The sequence below is a fragment of the Periophthalmus magnuspinnatus genome, chromosome 20, assembly GCF_009829125.3.
Source record: "Periophthalmus magnuspinnatus isolate fPerMag1 chromosome 20, fPerMag1.2.pri, whole genome shotgun sequence".
NCBI lineage: Eukaryota > Metazoa > Chordata > Actinopteri > Gobiiformes > Gobiidae > Periophthalmus > Periophthalmus magnuspinnatus.
This window is the reverse complement of record NC_047145.1, coordinates 7,460,891-7,479,507: the sequence shown is the minus strand read 5'-3', so window position 1 is coordinate 7,479,507 and position 18,617 is coordinate 7,460,891. Positions and strand designations below refer to the sequence as shown.

At 40.5% G+C, this 18,617-nt stretch overlaps 1 protein-coding gene across 1 annotated transcript in view; it reads right to left on the bottom strand.

The window, feature by feature from the left end:
* Positions 1-18,617, bottom strand: part of cubn (cubilin (intrinsic factor-cobalamin receptor)) — a 60,553-nt gene that overhangs the window by 4,046 nt on the left and 37,890 nt on the right. Inside the window, exons 46-65 of the mRNA XM_033986259.2 lie at positions 18,294-18,472; positions 17,135-17,344; positions 15,082-15,222; positions 14,713-14,897; positions 13,659-13,830; positions 12,968-13,171; positions 12,162-12,311; positions 11,924-12,045; positions 11,300-11,525; positions 10,721-10,908; positions 9,001-9,157; positions 7,621-7,770; positions 7,211-7,396; positions 6,995-7,124; positions 5,208-5,425; positions 4,686-4,885; positions 4,067-4,229; positions 3,038-3,246; positions 2,358-2,502; positions 1,184-1,365 (exon numbers count right to left, since the gene is read on the bottom strand). Of these exons, the coding sequence (XP_033842150.1) occupies positions 1,184-1,365; positions 2,358-2,502; positions 3,038-3,246; positions 4,067-4,229; positions 4,686-4,885; positions 5,208-5,425; positions 6,995-7,124; positions 7,211-7,396; positions 7,621-7,770; positions 9,001-9,157; positions 10,721-10,908; positions 11,300-11,525; positions 11,924-12,045; positions 12,162-12,311; positions 12,968-13,171; positions 13,659-13,830; positions 14,713-14,897; positions 15,082-15,222; positions 17,135-17,344; positions 18,294-18,472 (3,517 nt within the window). The remainder of the gene's footprint in view (positions 1-1,183; positions 1,366-2,357; positions 2,503-3,037; positions 3,247-4,066; positions 4,230-4,685; positions 4,886-5,207; positions 5,426-6,994; positions 7,125-7,210; positions 7,397-7,620; positions 7,771-9,000; positions 9,158-10,720; positions 10,909-11,299; positions 11,526-11,923; positions 12,046-12,161; positions 12,312-12,967; positions 13,172-13,658; positions 13,831-14,712; positions 14,898-15,081; positions 15,223-17,134; positions 17,345-18,293; positions 18,473-18,617) is intronic.

The window sequence follows — 18,617 nt, the reverse complement described above, 5'->3', positions numbered from 1 at the left end:
TGCTGCTGATGTCATCAAAGGTCCCTGTAGGTGTGACGCTAACTGGAGGCACTACTCTGTTATTCAAATTAGACTTTAATCATTATTTTAACACAATCTGATGAGAAACAGTTGACTTAGTTGGAGCTACAAGAAGTGAAATGATTTGTGCTGTTAAGTACTTCTCAAATAACATTCAGGCACCAGCTAGCTAGTGAAAATGTGTTGTTTAAATCCATTTTGTGTTTTTTTCTTGAGTTTTCATCTTAAAACTTTTGTTGACTGTTTTTTGCTAATGTGTGCACTGTGTCACCATGGTAACTGATGACATTCCACCATAGGCATACATGTCAAACACCCCCAGAGTGATGTCACTGCAAAGTATCAATTACCAGTACATGGATATGATATGAGAAGGAGGGCAGGTCAAAGGTCTTTAAACCATAACATGGACAGGAAATATAATAAGAGATGGAGGGGAGGTTTGAGGTGCACTATGGAACTTCTCCGCCATCTGCTTGTCTTTATGCAGTGGAACATTCTAAGTGGCAGAACCTTGACTCACATGGTAACATAGTTCTGATTTAAAGTTTACAATAAAGTTGAAAGAAAGGTAATTGGAATAGACCTTACATTTTACATTTGCATAGACGCTCCTGACAAAAAGAATCACTAATTGCAAGTTTAAAACTGAAGACAGAATGAACCTTTACCAAATGCTTAAATTTTACTGTTTTAAGTATAAGTATATAGAAGATAGTTTAAGATAGCATATTTTGGCATGTATTTTGTTTAACTTTAAAACAATATAATAACATAGTCATTTATCTTGTGTTTTATGAGCTTGACGAGTCTCAAAGTGCTACAGTACACCTTTATTTGTTCATTCACATGGAAAGATACTTCTTAGCCACAGCTGCCCTGGACTGACTGAAATATGCCTGCCAATGTATACAGCAAACGGACCTCTTCTCTTTTAAAAAATATTATTATTAGACCATGACTGTATTTACATTTTTGGATTTGTTTTGATGTTTAAATTCATTTTATAGCGCTGTAGGGCTGTCTTGTGTCTTGTCTTACCTGTAATATCTATGGGCTATATATTGGATTAAAGAAAGCGTTTGTCGATTATTCACCATTCACACATGGCATATATAGTACTTTTATGTCCTTCACACAGTATCCATAAAAGCTGCTGTACCTCCAGGTAGTCGAAGGAACACTGTGGATGGTTCTCCATGTTGAAGCTGTTGAAGAAGAAGGAGATGATGTGATTGGCTGGAGCTCGTAGGATGATGGTGCAGTCCTGGTTGTGTGGGTAGATGTCGGGCCAGCCTGGACTCTTCAGGTACCCGTACTCCTGCTCGTAGGTTCTGTTGCAGCCTGCACGCACACACACATACACACACACAAACACACCCCCACACACACAATGTCTGTTTATCACTGAACTGAAAATTTATATTAGCAGGCTTGTTGGATGGATATTTTGCTCAATTATTTCCATAGTCAAGGCAGGCTTGTTACCAAATATATACACAATTTAAAGGAGATCTATTTTGCAAAATAGATTTTTTAGAGCTTTTAAATATGTTATAGTTGTTTCCCTTCTCATTTATCCTCTGAAGTTGTATGTAGAGTGATGCATGTTTGATCTTTATTCTCTTGTATTTAAGACGTCATTGGCCTGATCAGTCCCCATTTTCGCCAGCACCAATACACGCCCACTGCTCTGTACTTACTTCGTTCTCCAATTTTATTTTCTTAAAAAGGTTGTGCTTGTGTCTGATGTATAGTTAAAATCTATGACACCTGATCATTATGTTATAAGTTAGACATTTTAAATTGCAATATTGATCTAAAATGACTTAATAAAAGGAATGAACTACCAAGTAGCGTGATGTGATGTGTACTAAAATGACTACACGACCATACCAAATCCTATGGGTATCACAGATTAAGAAAATGAAACTGGAGAAGGAAGAAAGTGTAGAGCAGTGGGCGTGTACCAGTGCTGGTTAAAAAAATGGTGTCTTGAAAAAAAGCAATCAAACATGCACAAATCACTCTAAGTACAACTTCAGGTGACTAAATGATGAGGGGAAACAACTATTACATGGCTAAAAGCTCAGAAAAGTTGATTTTGCAGAATAGATCTGCTTTGCCTAAACACTAATACATGTAAAAACTGTAGAGTTTTAGCATTTGGAAATATTTGGAAAAAATATTACCATATTGTTTGTGCTGTGTTCATTTAATGTGGAATTGTTTTTTTCTGGTTCTGATTATGATGTATGGCATGTGGGGGGTGTTACTGGCAATTACAGTTACAGCAAGATAATGATGAGGGAACACCATTACTGTACTACACTGACCTGCAACCTGATAGGTGAGGCTGAGACCATTGCCCGTCATGTAGGAATCTGATTTAAAGTTGACATGGATGGTTCTGCCCACGCTGTAGAAGTCAGGAGGGTGTGAGTCCTCTGAGCAGAATTTGTGAGACTGACCATAATCTCCCTGGAAAAAAAAAAAAAAAAAAACAGGGTTTGTGTGTTAAACATGTAAATGAAACTCCAAATATGTTTTTGATGAGAAAACAACATGATATCGTATATAAAACAGTGTAATGTAGGTCAGGGTCACAATGCCGCAGAGGTTATATTTTACTAGTGCTGCTTTGAAAACATTATCTTATCTGTCCTTGTTGGTTCCTCTTCTTGGCATTTAAAATGACTATCAAATGGCCTATTGGTGCACAAATTGCAGCAGCTATCCTGTGCAAAAAGTCTGCAACTGTCTCTCCAGTGCACTATATTATTACAGTTTTTGCTCTCATAGCTGTGATAAATCTAGCAGCACCCACTAAACAACTTATTTTGCATTTCCTCTGCCCCAGATTCTATGTATGCTGGCAAAACTGCACTCTTTTGCATATTCATTCTTTCAATCATAGCATGGTTATCTGTTTAGCACATGCACAAATGCTTAATAAAGGAGGCCCTATATCACCATTCTCATCCATCATAATGACTGTCCATTGAGGTGGACCCACCAGAGGCCAGTCTTTCATCTGCAGGTAGTTTGTGGAGCAGCTCTGACTAGGCTGGAGCACAAAGATCTGCACGGCCACACGGATGGTCTCCTGAGGGGGGGCGTCCAGCACCCAGCGACAGGAGGTGAAGGGGGGGTAGGGCTGAGGGAAGGAGGGGGAGCTCAGGGTCTGCACAGCCGTGGTGGCATTCAGAATCCCTCCACACACCACTGAGGGGGGCACAAATCAAAGGAAACATATTATGCATTAGTAATAATAATAAAATTCATTGTAATATCCTCTCAAAGCATAACTTGTTGAACTTAGGCATTTTTAAATTTAATAAAATTTTCAGTCTAATATACAAGTGCTTACATGGGCTGGCACCACCGACTCTAAAAGAACACATTAAATATAAAACTGCATCACGAACAACCAGAGCCACAAGCAGGGGTGACTGTGAGGTTCCTGTGAGAAAAACTATTGTTCATTTAAAGGTTGTGTACAGTGGAACTGTGGTCTGTGGTCTTCTCACTTTTGTAAGGGAGGCACCCACTTTTACTAGATTTAAAAGATATTTAAAGGAGTGGCTTAGATCAACACAAACATGTGAACACAATTCATAATTACTCAGTTTTAGCATTACATAAAATACTCGACCTATAGGACTTGTACAATACACCTTGCACTTTAGGTTATGTGCAATACACACAGCACTTTAGAACTTGTGCAATACTCACAGCATTATAAACCTCGTGCAAAACACACTGCACTTTAGAACTTGTACAATACACATAGTACTTTAGAACTTGTGCGATACACACAGCACTTTAGGACCTGTGTAATACACACAGCACTTTAAAAGTTGTAGTAACCCTCCTGAGTTTATGTTCTTCACTTGGCTTCTGTCCTGCCCTGTATGTATTTGACTGTATTTTGTTTATCTGGTATTTTATGTTAAGTGTGACCATCAACCTGTCCAGGGACAACAGATGGAAACTAGCCTGTGGCTAAAATATGGCAGAAAAGGATCAGAGTGTTTGGACTCACATGGCAGAGACTTGTAGGTGGCGTTGAAGCCGGCCCTCTGCACTGAGTTGTCTGTCTTAAACTCCACGGTCAGGAAGTTTCCACTGGACACAAAGAAGGAAGGAAGGGAGCTTCCACACAGAGTGCCCACCAGGGGCCAGTGACTGCTCTCCCCATCATAGATCTGAGAGACAAGGAAATATGTACTATGAACTTATGATCCACAAATGTTGAATCTTATTATTTGTTTGGGACAGAATTCACAACCATATCTTATACATTTTTGAGCTTAAAGTCCTTTTATATCACATATTTGAAGTTAAAAATGGAATGGCTTTTTGAAGCTATTATGGAAAAAGTATTTCCCTTATCTTTATTTGTGCTGACAGAGAAGACGTTGAACTTTGTAATTACTGGGCCTATCTACATGAAACAAAGACTGGCACAGAGATATTAACCATAAACCAGGTCAATAAATTTGCAATCTGACAGTTAAACAGCAAATTCCACCACAGAATTCTGACCTATCCTCCAGCTCAGTTTAAATAGTATAATATCGCCAATATTGCCATTACATGTGCAACCTATTCCAGATGATATGTGTCAGACTGCAAGAAAGAAAAGCAAAATCTGTGTGCACCTTGACGTAGTCATAGCGACAGGTGGAGGAGCTCTCCAGGTCAAAGGAGCTGAAGCTCAGGTTGATTGCTCTGTTAACGGGCATCTCAATAATCCAGGTGCAGTCGAGACCGGGCTCATAACGGCCGTCTAAGTCCACGTCTGGAGAGCCCAGCATCCCCATGGGCATGGACAGGTACCCTCCACAGCCCTGAGCTGGCCCTGAGGCACAGGACACTCAGTGTTACAGGGATATGCAATACATCTAATATGTGTAAGCCCAAGAATCATCACAGCTGACTGAAAATGAAAATATTAACTGCTAAACTAATAATGTGAGTAAAGGTCTGAAAGAGTTATTTTAAGTACAACATGGAGTGGAGATTTAGACCTCTATATAGTTATACAAATCTGTGAATGACAAATAGTAAAACAAGTAATATTAAAATGTTGATTAATTCAATTCCTTGTCCAGTCATTTTTAAAGTGCTCCAAAGGCTATTTGCTGTTGGTTAATTCACTCGCACTTCACACAGTGCAGTACCAAGAGTCTGGCTGTAGGAGGCCCTCCAGCCCTCCCCGCTGACTGAGCTGTCCGTCCTGAAGACCAGGTACAGGTGGTTGGAGGAGGACCTCAGTTTGGGAGGCAGCTCAGAGCCACAGAACGTCCCCATTAGAGGAGCGGCGGTGTCCTGCCCATCGTACACTGCCACGTAGTCATAGCGACAGGAAGACGATGCCTCCAGGTCAAAGCGGTTAAACCTCAACACAAACACACAACAACCTTTGTTTACACAAAACTAGGACTAAATCATGTAAAAAAGCAGGTATAATTAGATGTGTTATTGGATGAAACCAGGTCTAAACTAGGGCTAAACCAAGTTTCAAACCTAGTATAGTTAAAGATCTACAACTTGACTAAATCAGGTCTGAAATAGGTCCAAACCAAGTATTCAGGGTGTGGTCACATAAACCACATCAAAACCAAAACTAAACTGGGTCTAATTTCAGAATTAATCATGGACAAGACTAGGACTAAACCAGGACTACCAGGACTTCTGATTAAACTTCTCAAACCAGGACCCAACAGGCACGAATGTAAATACCCCCCAAGAGAGATACAACTGGACTTAACCAGGTCTAAATCAGGACTAAACTAGGTGCAAACCAGAACCAAACTAGGACTAAAAACATTTAATCAGATCTCAAACAGGATTCAAATAGGCCTATAATTGGACTAAATCAGGTCCGAAACAGGTCAAAACCAAGTATAGTTAAAGGTCTATAACATGACTAAACCAGGACTAAAACGGATAAAAGCTGAATTATAGTAAGTTTTAAGCAAGACTAAACGAAGATATGAACCAGGTCAAACCAGGATGATACCAGGTCTAAAACTGAAGTAGGTACTAATGACGCAACACTAACCACCCACATTAAAACGAATATGTGGCACATCACTGCAGCTGGCTGTTATATTTGTGGGAATGTGCCTTGCGAACATGTTGTATGTGTAATGTGTTAAAATCATGCTTAATTTTACTGTATACACTCAAATGCACTGTTTAGGACCTGTTTGGTATCACTTACCCACTCACAGATAATAGTGGAGATAGAAACTTTAGGAGAGTTTGGGACTAAAGCAGAATGGATCATGCAGGAGCGAGGAGATTACGGTAGCTTTGTCTCTTCACTGTAGGCCTATATGATCCGTGACTCTTCTTGTTCTCATTGTAGCAGTGAGTGTGTAGTTCCAATGTGTAGCTAGAAAACTGTATTGATAGCACAGCTGCTCCATGCTTACAGAACATTGCCCTTTTTATCTTGTCTCACTTTTTTCATTTGGCATAACCTGCATAAGTAATAAAGTTGTCTTCTTGGTGCCCTTGTTTGCTAATTAGTTACAGAACATGCTTTAGCTAAGGCTTATGGTGCTGAGTTTAATACCACATCAAGTTAAAGCAGAGGAGCGTTTGGACCCGACCTATCTGTTCTACTTCCCCTCATTGAGCTATCCAACTCAGACGTGAGTTATGGGTCAACCCAAGCATCACTAGTAGTTGCATTGCCAGAGTAGCAGTTCAGGTAATACTCCAGGGCGTTGCCTCTAAAAGCAACACTGCTTTCAGCGCTCTTCTCACCGTCTACCGTTTAACCCTGACATCATTGCTCTATCTAGCCACTCATACTTATTAATCACTTTAGGATGGCCTTACTGTTAAATGCCAAAAATATAGCTATTAATGCAAATCTGGCAATATAGAGCCCTCGCCTGGTCACACCAGAACAAAACAGTCACTAGCCCTAAGGAGGACTAGAATACAGTCTCACTTGAGGTCAATGACACGATTGTCCTGGACCATGATATGATAGGAGCAGTTGATGTTGTGGAGGTAGTCTGTGAGTGAGTGGGCTGGACTACTGATGGTGCCTGAGGAACTGTTGAAGAACCCTCCACACTCTGGAACACAGACAATAGATAATAGGTAATCAGATGATAACAAACTTCTTGAAGATGAATAAGATAGTGCATATCTGTGCACTGACCAAAAGCAGAGTACTCTGCCATAAAGCCTGTGTCTGAGACCACCGAGTCCGAGTAGAAGTTGAGGCGCATTGGCCCCAGGGTGTAGAAGGGCCCCGGGATGGTGGAGCCGCACACTGTGGCAATGGGAGGGCCACTGGAGCGCAGATTATACACTTTCAGACCATCATAACCACATGATGAGTGAGCTGAAACATATTTACAACACAATATGATTTGCCAGATTAACAGGAAAGGTGAAGTATGTTGAGGAAGTCAACCCTGTAATATTGGCATGTTTGACATGCTTTGTCATGTTACATTTAAAAAACCTTTTAATCATGTTTGAGCATTGCTCGTTGCTGCCTATTGTGCTAATATTGGTGGATGTCACAGTGGCTTTTGTACTGCAGGAGCTGTGTACTGGGCGTACCTTCTAGCTGGAACACTCTGAAGGTGAGCACCACCACACTCTGCTCCCCTGCATTGATGGTGTAGTTACAGTTGGCTCTGTGGGGGTAGTCGGAGGGGTAGTTTGGAGACACAACATTGCCCCTAGATGCTGTGAAGTTTGCTCCACATCCTGAGAAAACAAAAACATGGGCCAATGTCTTTAGTGACTAAAGCACATTACATCACATCAGTATGTGTAGTACAGAATCATAAAACATTCAGTCACAATAGTATGTATTATTTAAAAAAATGGAAAAAAAAACACCTGCCATGAAATGTGCACTGTATTATACAAAACACCAGCAGAGGGTGTAATGACTGTACTGATGCACTGATGAGTACAGCAGCCTTAAAGCAGACATGACCAGCTGTGTGTAGAGGAGAAATGTATATACTTTAAAAACACAGAGGCGCTCTTCTGGATTATTAACAGAGAAAGTCAAGACATAAACCCAAGTGTTTTAACCTCCCAGGAGGGACATGAGTCTTCTTAGCAGAATAGAACCTTTAAAGTCCAGTTATGAAGTTATGAACTTGTGGGATTATGGTACATTTAGACACACTGTCTATTTATCAGGCAATTCCCCCAAAATTACTGGGAATATGCAGGGAACGCTTATGTGTGAATAAAACCATAACATTGCCAGTATCACTGCTTGATTTCCTAAAAAGTAAATAAAAAATGCTTGACTTCCTCAGTTATGAACTTGGTTTCCTTGGTTTTAAGCTTGGTTTCCTGGTTACCATATTGGTTTTCATGGTTACATTAAGTGGTTACATTCCATTATTACCGGTATATAATAAATGATGCAGGAGCACATTGCTGTGTGAGAGCACAGGAAGCAAAATGTAAGTTATGAGTGAACAGAACAGACCCGGCAATGTTCTCAGACTGGTGCATGTGTGAAAGAGGGTCACAGGTGAGTGTTCAGGTGAGTGTTGATGCAGACCATTTCATTATTTATGGTTAGGGATGTTCTGCATGTATCTCCGTAGTGGAATGTTTAGCAGTTACAATGAAGACACAATGCACACATTACCAAACACTGCCAAAAAAGTTTTCAGATAGTCTGAAAACTCAACAAAAATACAAAACAAAACAACACATTTTCAGGAGGCTGTGATCAATATCATTGTTCATGGTCCTGTTTAGGTGACTTTTTGTTGCTAATGCTAACTAGCTTGTGACTGTAATTTCATGTGTGAGAGACTTGTTTAAGAAGATAATCTATTTCATCTGTTGTAGTTATAACTAAGTCATTTTTTGTGGCCAGATTGTGTTCGAACAAAGCTTTGATTAAAGTCTGACTTAAAAGCTTCAGATAGAGCAATGCCCACACCCCAGCTAAATCTTCCTTACTGGTGCTGAAGGAGGCAGAGAAGCCCTTGCCCGTGGCCCCTGTGCTCTGGAAGCGTGCAGTCAGAAGGTTTCCAGGGGCCACCACAGGCTGAGGGGCCATGGAGCCACAGGAGCTGGACAGGAGGGCGTCTGAGGTCTGAGCACGGCCTGACCACACCTGTAAACACACAGCTGTATTTATGTTCTGCAATACTAATGGATGAAAATATGGATTTATAATTATTTGAGAAGAAATATCACATATTATTATTAACGCCATTAACATTAAAATAAATAAATAAATAATAATAATAATAATTGGAGCTTTCTACCATGTTATAACTTTGTTCCCTCATCAAAAACATGGCTGAAGAGGTTCTAGATATCACGGATGTAGATGTACGGTTAGCTCTAAGATTTTAGCCAATGCTCAGCCCATAAGCTACACCATTCACTATTTTCCATAAATATGCAAAAACATGATACAAAACTGTACACAGCAACTTGACAAACCTTATGCGATGTACAGATGTTCAGAGCCTCAGAGCATCAAAAACAAATGTTAATATGTTGTTTTTGGTGAATATAGCATTTTCGAAACAATAAAAGGTAACATGGTGATCTAAATATGTTATGTGTTAACAGTTTATACTCCATAGAAGTAAAATACTCCTTCTTTACTGTGCTTGTATCTGCTCTGAAGTTATCATATAGTTATAATCTATGAAGTGGCTACGCCCATGTTGTTTCTGTGTAGTTAAGCAAAAATAGTTCTACACTACAGTACAGTATATTGTAGCTCTTAAGGAAGAAATGAGACACCTCTGTGTACTGTCTGTACCTATCAGAATCAGGAAGGAGCATGCTACTGGACAGCAAAACTCCACTCTGGTCTCTAAAAGATGTGAAATGAACTTATAAACTCTCTGCTGTGAAGACAAATTAATAAAAATAAAATCAAAAAATTTGGTCAACTAAAGACATCAATTAGTCAACTAAAAAAGGAGCATGACAAAAGCTCCCAAAACTATTATGTATCTCCATGTATCTGACCCAAGCTGTTCTCAAGACTACACCTACACGGGAGTTCATGCAAAAACTACTATTTATGCCCAAAAGGTACTAGGAAACAATGTATCTGTAATGTGCATTTTTTTTGTTTATATATAAATACCAAAAAATAGCAACCTGATACTGTTCCACATAAATCCTTATAATCTAAATAAAATGATTAGTCAAGTTTTGGTTGAGTAAGACACCATCAACCGATTAATTGACTTAACAATTAAAGGACTATAGCCCTAATAATTAGGATGCTCAGATTGCAAGGTAAATGAGCAATAGCTTTGGACTGCAACAAACTGTTTAAAGCAAATTCGTTCTGTTTTAAAGATTTTTTTTACAAATGAAAAAAAAATCTGCTACAGTGTGATGCAACTGTCCATCGGAGGTGCTGACAGCTGCTATGGCTAAGGCTATTTGTCCTCATGACGTTCTCAGCTCCTATGCAGTTTTCTAAAGCAGAATCAGCCTACTAGTTTCTATTATTAAGTTGTTTAAGATTAATAGTATTTAAACTTTGCAAATTACAACATAATGATCCACGAGTGTCATTGATAATAACTATATAGCAGACACAAGCACAAAATGTCTTCGTTAAGATAGATCAGGTACAATGCCTTTAACCTGGACTAACTGGACTCACTCAAACAGACCCACGATGACTCCCTGGTGCACAAACCTTGACATAGCTGGAGCTGCAGGTGCCAGAGGTGTCTGGGATTTGGAAGTCTGGGTTGAAGCTCATCTCTAAGTGGTTCCCCTCATGAGCAATGATGTGCCACAGACACTCAGAGTTAGCTGGGAAGTTCTGGGGATAGTTTGGAGACTTGATAGTCCCACTGTCAGCGTGGATCACTCCTCCACAGCCTACAACACAATCAGAAGTGTGACCATCTGACCCTCTCCTGCATCCTCTGCTCATCTGACCCTCTCCTCCACACCCTCTCTTCTACACCCTCTGCTCCATCTGACCCTCTCCTCTGCACCCTCTGCTCCATCTGACCCTCTCCTCTGCACCCTTTGCTCCATCTGACCCTCTCCTCCATCTGACTCTCCTCTGCTCCTCTGACCCCCTCTTCTGCCCCCTCTGCCCCTCTTCTCTATCTCTCTCTCTCGCTCTTTCTTCTGCATCCTCTTCTCTACTTCCTACTGTTTTGTTCAAGTTCCATCCATTGTTGCTAAAACTGCAGATAGCTCTTAGCACCCTTGTCTGTATAGATGACAGTAGTACATGAAGTGGTTCCATGTATAGACTTGCCTGAGGAGTCGGCTGACCATGTGGCCACAAAGCCACCCTTAGACACGCTGTGGTCAGCCAGGAAGACCACGGCCAGTTTGTTGGACCCTGACTGGACAGTCCCTGGAGAGTTGGTCCCACAGTACTGACCAATCACAGGAGAGCCAGGCGAGCCCCCATTGAATATGGTGAGGGAGTCCCAGCTGCAGGTGGAGTGGGGCTCCAGGTGGAAATAAGTGAAGGTGAGCTGAGGACATATATGACACAATCGTATTATTCTTAGACATTTGGCAAAAGGAGAGAGGGGAGCAAGTCACAACAATTTAAACCTACTTTAAAACAATGCCCTCATTAGATTTATTGTACTGTTGTTCAAATTATTTAAAGTGAAGGTAGAAGCTAGCACTTCATAACCTAGTGAAATAGCCTAATCTTCTTAATTTGAACAATTGTAACTGTTTATGTTTATAAAACAGTTGTACAAAAATAAAGTATATTCATATTAATAAAGTCTAAAAATAATTTCATATTTGAAATATTCCTGCATTTTATAAATTTTAAAAACATGTTCAAATAAAATTTCATCCAGATGACTCCTTAGATGAAACCTTAGTTACAATATTATAGGTTTTTTTGTTAGCTTACAGTGATGGTGTATCCTGCAGGGGCCTCCAAGAGCCAGGCACAGCGGCTGGGGCCCGGATACACATTAGGGTAGTCAGGGCTGGCAATCGCACCTTCCTCCCCCATCTGCCAACCTCCACACTCTGAAATACAAAGTACACACTTTAGTCAGTGTGAAGAACACCAGTCACTATGAAGTACCGTCTCCAGTACTCCAGTTCTCCAGTCCCTATGACATATGACAGTAACAGAGTCTTACCAGAGAAGTAGTACTGTGCCCTGAAGCCCAGGTCTTCCTGTGAGGAGTCAGTCTGGAAGTGCACATACAGCTGAGGGGTGAAGACTACTATGGGCACAGGGGGAATAGTCTGTCCACAGAACTTAGCCAACTGCTCTCCACTGGCATCACCTAACAGAGTAACAGTAACGGTAACAGGGCAATAGTACCAGGGCAACAAGAGCAGTAACAGAGCAACAGAAAGAGTCACAGTACTACAGGAACAATAACAGGGCAACAGGAACAAGGCAACAGTAACATGAACAGGGCACGTTATACCACACCCATACACCCACTTTTTATATCATTTACATCCTCAGGTTGTGTGCTGACTGCAAAGTTACCACTCCCTAATAGGGTGACCAGATGAGAATGGCTAAAATTCAGGAAGCTGTACACAGTACGCACACACTGACTGTATGCAGGGCCTTACAGATATAAGAGACTATATGCTTATAGAGTCTTTTCAATAAGTAAGCTTTATGAGAGACAGAGCTGTGTCAAGCCAGACTAGTACTTGGTCTCCTGGTTTTCTCTGTCCCCGCTGCAGCTCTCATCTCTCAGACTTTTAGAACTTTTTCAAGATTTGGATTCAGGATATTAGAATTAGAGATGGAAGATTAAAAGAGTGCTCCACCACATTATGGAGTCTCAGCAAAGGTCTGCGTTTATGGACTGTGTCGTTATTGTGTTAGCTATTATCTCTTTTATCTGAACAGACAATGACAAACAGTTCAGAAACAGATTTAGAACAGCACATTCCTTTAGTCTGGTGAGTCCTGTCTTACCCAGTCTGAACTGCAGGTAGTCATTGGCACAGGTCTGGTGACTCTGCAGGTGGAGGTCCTGGATGAGTACCACGATGGAAGAATTGATATGGTGGTGGTTCTGGATGAGCCACTCACAGTTGAGGTTACTGCTGTAATTAGAGACCAGGTATCCAGGGGAGGTGAAGTTTCCCCCAGATGCACTGCCCAGGACGCCCCCACACACTGGAACCACACCAACAGGAATTAGAAAACTAATCTAAAGTCTCACAATAATATAATTTAACAACATCAGTGGTTATGTATACATTCACACCAAATCTGATCCTTATTTTGACTTTGCCTGGAATGTTTCACAGTATGGCATTAAGCTTATCTGTTGCCATGGAGACAAGCAAAAGGCCAAGTTACACGTCAGTTCTATGAGAGAGATACATTCTTTCTTACAGTAAGAATGCATTTCTTTTTCAAGATATTGACAAAGAACCTGTAATTGAACAATCCATGGAAAAGCAATATCATCTCCATGGAGACAAGTGGGTGATGTACCCCCAACCAGGCAAGTTTCAAAGAGCAGCTTTAATACTAAACCATAAGCAATAAACTTAACTATCAGGTTTACTCAGTTAATAAAATAAAAAGAAATAGCCTGTCTCATAAAATGACAGAGCAGTATCTCCCCTGGCCCCACAGCAGATGAGAGTCTTCTCACCTGCGGGCTGGTCTGTGGAGTAGGAGGCGCTGAAGCCTCCATTGGACACAGAGGCATCTGTCCTGAACACCACAGTCATGGTGTTTCCTGAGGATTCGACCTGAGTACCAGCCGGGACCGTCCCACAGAACCTCTGCAGGCGAGGGGCATCTGCAGCCAGCCCATTCAGCACCTACACCACACGAGCACAACACAGGGTTTAAGGTACAGTGACAACAGACAGGACATTATACACACTTTCAGAAATCATTATTTTATTGTTAGCATTTGATGGAAATGAGAAATCTAATAATGGTCTTTGGTATTGTTGCTTCCTATCTCAACTCTACTCCTTAGTTTTGCACTTTGGTGCAGATTGTGCTCATTGTTGTGCCAGACCCACCTCCACATACTTCCCCATCCCTCGTCTCCACATAATTATACACAGAGGAGGTCCCCACATACTGTTACTCACAGGACATCCCCAAATAGTCATACACACAGGTCCTCACCTCCACAAACCTCGTACAAACAAGAGGTTCTCACTAACCTGGCTGACGCCAGATTGATATATGTAGCACTCTGAATTGAGTTCTACACTTTATCAATCTGGGATACCTCTCACTAAAAGCAATCAGAAAACATGAAACATCATGATGATTATTTGAATCTGATTGGTCGAAGCATCAGCGGATGAAAAATCTAACTTTTGTCACATCCAGTTCAGGGAAAAGCATAAATATCTTCCCTGTCCACAAATACACAAAGTGCTTACCTTCTGCACATTTTTCACAAACAAAATAGTCAGTATTGATGCTAAAATAAGCTAAAGCACCTGAGCGCTTCCCGTTTGGCTTCCGCACAAATCTCAATGCTGCTCTGTGATTGGTGCAGCAACCACCTGTCGAGCACTATCGCACCAGTGGGGGCACACCAAGATGGATTCTCGTGACTTTGTGAACTCACAAATATCACAAGAATCCACGTTGTTGTGCAAGCCTAGATCCTCACCTCCGTATAGGTGACCACAAAGGAGGTCCCCACCTCCACAAAGTTGTACACACGAGGTTCTTACCTCCACATAATCGTATAGACAGGACGTCCCGGAGCCCTCCAGGCGCAGGTCATTGATGGTCAGGGTGACTCTGCGTCCTGGCATAGCCACCACCTCCCAGTGGCACAGCCGGCTGTGGGGGTACAGGTTGGGGTAGTTTGGTGATGTGATGGTCCCAGAGGGGGCATTCAACTCTCCACCACACACTAAATGAGTAGAAACATAAACCAAGTTATTATACAAATATCATCTGAGGGCTCTGTCTGGCCTCTAATATTGAATTGGGCTTTGTGTTTAGCTTAGAGCACAAATTTATATGTATGATCAGAGTAGTAGTTCTTTTCTCTAGTTACCTATCGTTCTAATTGTTATGATATAGTCACAGTTTACCTTCCACACTGGCCTCAAACATGAGGCTGAAGCCGGGGGCATTCCCACTCCCATCACTCACAAACTTTACATAGGCAAAGCTGTCGGAGGTATCCATAGAAGCAGGGAGAGAGGAGCCACAGTGCCTGCCCAGCTGCAGTCCTGGGGAAGACACAAGGACAATTATCATTTTAATACATGACAAGAGTCACAACAAAGAGGTATGGGCTTATCCACAACTGTATAACACCAATTGGCTAAACATGAACTGTTGCAGACAGGGGTAGTGCCACACTATGTTAAGGTGAGACACTGCAGGTAAAAAGGAAAATATCTTAAATTTAGAGATATCAATTTGAAACTTCTGCTGTAGTTCATCTTGTAATATTTTCATATAAAATAAGGCTTTTTATGTGTAAAAACATTCAAAATTTAAATGTCCCAAAATTGACAGCATTTGGGACATTTGAATCTCAAAAATGGATGGAGACAGGTTTAAATTTCTTTTTGTTGTCATATTAGATCCTAAAAAATATACAGAGGGGATTTTGGATATCTTATTTAGTATTTGAGTAGTGTAATAAGTAAGACAATACAGTACAGAATCGGATATCAAAAATCCTTGTAGTTCCTCAGATAGGCCTCACTAGAGGATGGGGCTGCTCAGTCATAGCTGTCCCTATATTTATTGGATGTGCCTCTGTGCCAGAGGCTTATTTAATTAGCCTGACTTTTCTGCTTTTACAAATGTGTTTAGCGCTGGTGCGAGGGCACAGGGTTACCACAGCTACTCTGTGCTAATCATGCCAGGGGGAGCCATTCACCCTGTTTAATGTCATATTGTAGAACTTCTAGGCAGAGCAGTAAATTTTGTATGGATACAAACAGATGGCTGACTCTCTACCAGAGAAGTTGCATAGTGCACCTTCCCTCTCTCTCCCTCAGGGCTCACACTCAGCTCACATGTGGATTTCAGAACCCTCAAACATGAGCTGGAAAAACGTGTGCTCTTGAAAAACCCCACCCACTATGCCAAGAGTGGAGGACTACACGAAACTGTGACCGATTGTGCATTAGACAAATAGATATTGTAATATTGTACAGAAAAATTATATATAAAATCTAATAATAAATAGTGTGGTCATCTGATAGCTCATCATTATCATGTGTTTGTGGACTGTCAGATGGTCATAAATAAATACAAAATAATTTACAGCTCTCTTTACAGCTTTTGAACCTGGTGTAAGTGGGATAAATGTGCCAAACAGTACATGCCCAACTAAAGGGCTACCCTTAAAATGCTTTCATGTCATATTGTGCTGCTTCACTCATTAGTACTGTTCCCTTTATAAAATAATAATATTTATTTTACCAATTTGTTGCATGTAACTGTGCTATTCAAATTATATAAGAAAATCTTTATATATTTTAATTTAGTAGTAACCATGTCAATTCCTTTCATCCATAAAATCTAAATCTAATCTAAAAATAAATAAAAATTAAAAAACATAATAAATAACAATTATGGAGAGTGCGAGACTTTTTATTTGGTGGTTATGTTTTTTAACCTGAATACAGTCCCCCTACCAGCCAGCTATATGTGACTGATATGGAAAGCCCAACTCAAGATCTGTAGATGGGTTCCCAGGTGCGGCAATGTAGCCCCCACAGGTTGTCCCAGCAGCACTGAAGGATGGGTCAAATGTAGAAAATCATTTTCTACAGGACAATAATGTGTACCTTACGTGATCTGAGAAGAAAGTCCACTCACAGTAAGAATGCACATTTTTAACATGGACAAAGGACAAAACATATCATATTGTTGCATTAAATGAAGTGTGAATTATTATTAGGGGGGCTCTGTGTGGTCTTTGCATTGAAAGGGGGGCATGGCACTGCAGTCTAAAATGTTTCATTCAGTGATGTAGTTGATATATGAATTTTAAATGTTTGCTTGTTTTTTTTATTGTGTTTCAATTTAAATATAAACCTCTTTTTATTGCTTGTCCATTGCACACTTATGTTGATTGTTATTTTAAAACATGTTAATATAAGAGTAAGAATGTGTCCTGACCTGATGCGTTGTACTCTCTGATCTCCACGTAGTCCTCGGAGCAGCCGCTGGAGGTGGTCAAGTTGAGGGTCTGGTAGCTGAGGGTCAGGTAGTGTCCAGTGGGGCCCTCCAGGTACCACTCACACAGGGAACTGTCAGGGTAGTGCGACCCTGGGAACCCTGGGCTGTGGATCAGCCCGGTCTGCCCGATGAAGCGACCTCCACACGTCGCTGTGGAGGAGAACAACACATTATTGTTCACATGTTTGGCTTTACTGTACTACATATGGAATACTGGGCCTTGTGTGTGTACTCTAGGAATGTCAAGTACATTGGATAATTGTGATTATTAAGGTCACAAAATCACAACATTATTGTAAGTACAGTACTCAACATGAGAATTATCAAAGCAATTTTTTAAATAATTCTGAAAAAATCAAACTAAATGTAAAATGATTATCCATCAGTTTGTTTAACATTAACTTGAATTTCTCATTCATAAAGTACTTGATCTTATACTCACATATGGAGTATTAGGCTATTAATTGAAAGACCGAGAGATTGTGAATATAATGTAATTGTCAATGATCTACAGCCAACCTTCTGTAAGTAAAAGCACGTGGCAGAATTAAAACTCTACAGGAAAAAAAGTTAATTTTTTGTGTTAAATGACACTGATTAAAGGTCTTATATTACACAAAGAATTTTAACGTGTTGTGGAATTAGAATGTTAGAATGTTAAAACCTCCTCAAAAACAGACCTGGAGTTGTGTTTTGTTTCATTCACACATGTTTGAGTAATCCTTTATTATTAATCTGTCTATATTTCCAAAGTTCAAAATGCTCTGTTCCACCTTATAATGGCATGAAGTGGTAGTTTTCAAGTTTACAGCTACTTTTTACCCTTTGTTCAGTAGATTGACAATTCCAGGGCTGAAATAATCAAAATGATTCAAGTGAAGGTTAAAAACACAGTGGAGCGCTTCCTGTATTACCACATGACATCACAAGTTGGAACACTGTTTTCAGTTTGAGAGAAGAACATGATTTATGTGTTAAACATGTGTCAGTGAAAACAAAATCAACTCTAACTCCAGGTATGTTTTGACAAGAATACAATATCATAACAGAGTGTGTGTGTATATATATATATATATATATATATATATATACTACTCACATATGGAGTATCGAGCCTTGAAGCCTTTGTGTGTGACGCTGGTGTCTGTTCGGAAGCGCAGGGTCAAGGAGGAGCCGGACGAGCGTTGAGTGGAGGGCAGGGTGTTTCCACAGAGACGAGCCAGCTGCACTGCACTGAGGTCTGCGCCATCCAACACATCCAGGTAATCATACAGACAGCTACAAGGGGCAGAAATACACGTCAGTCAGAAGACAAGACAAGAGGGGTTCAAACTCACCCCTATGATCCTGACTGGATTTGTAACAATTTAGAGAGTGAAAAAAATTGTCACATTGTCTTTTCTCTGATCAGTAAACTCTGCAC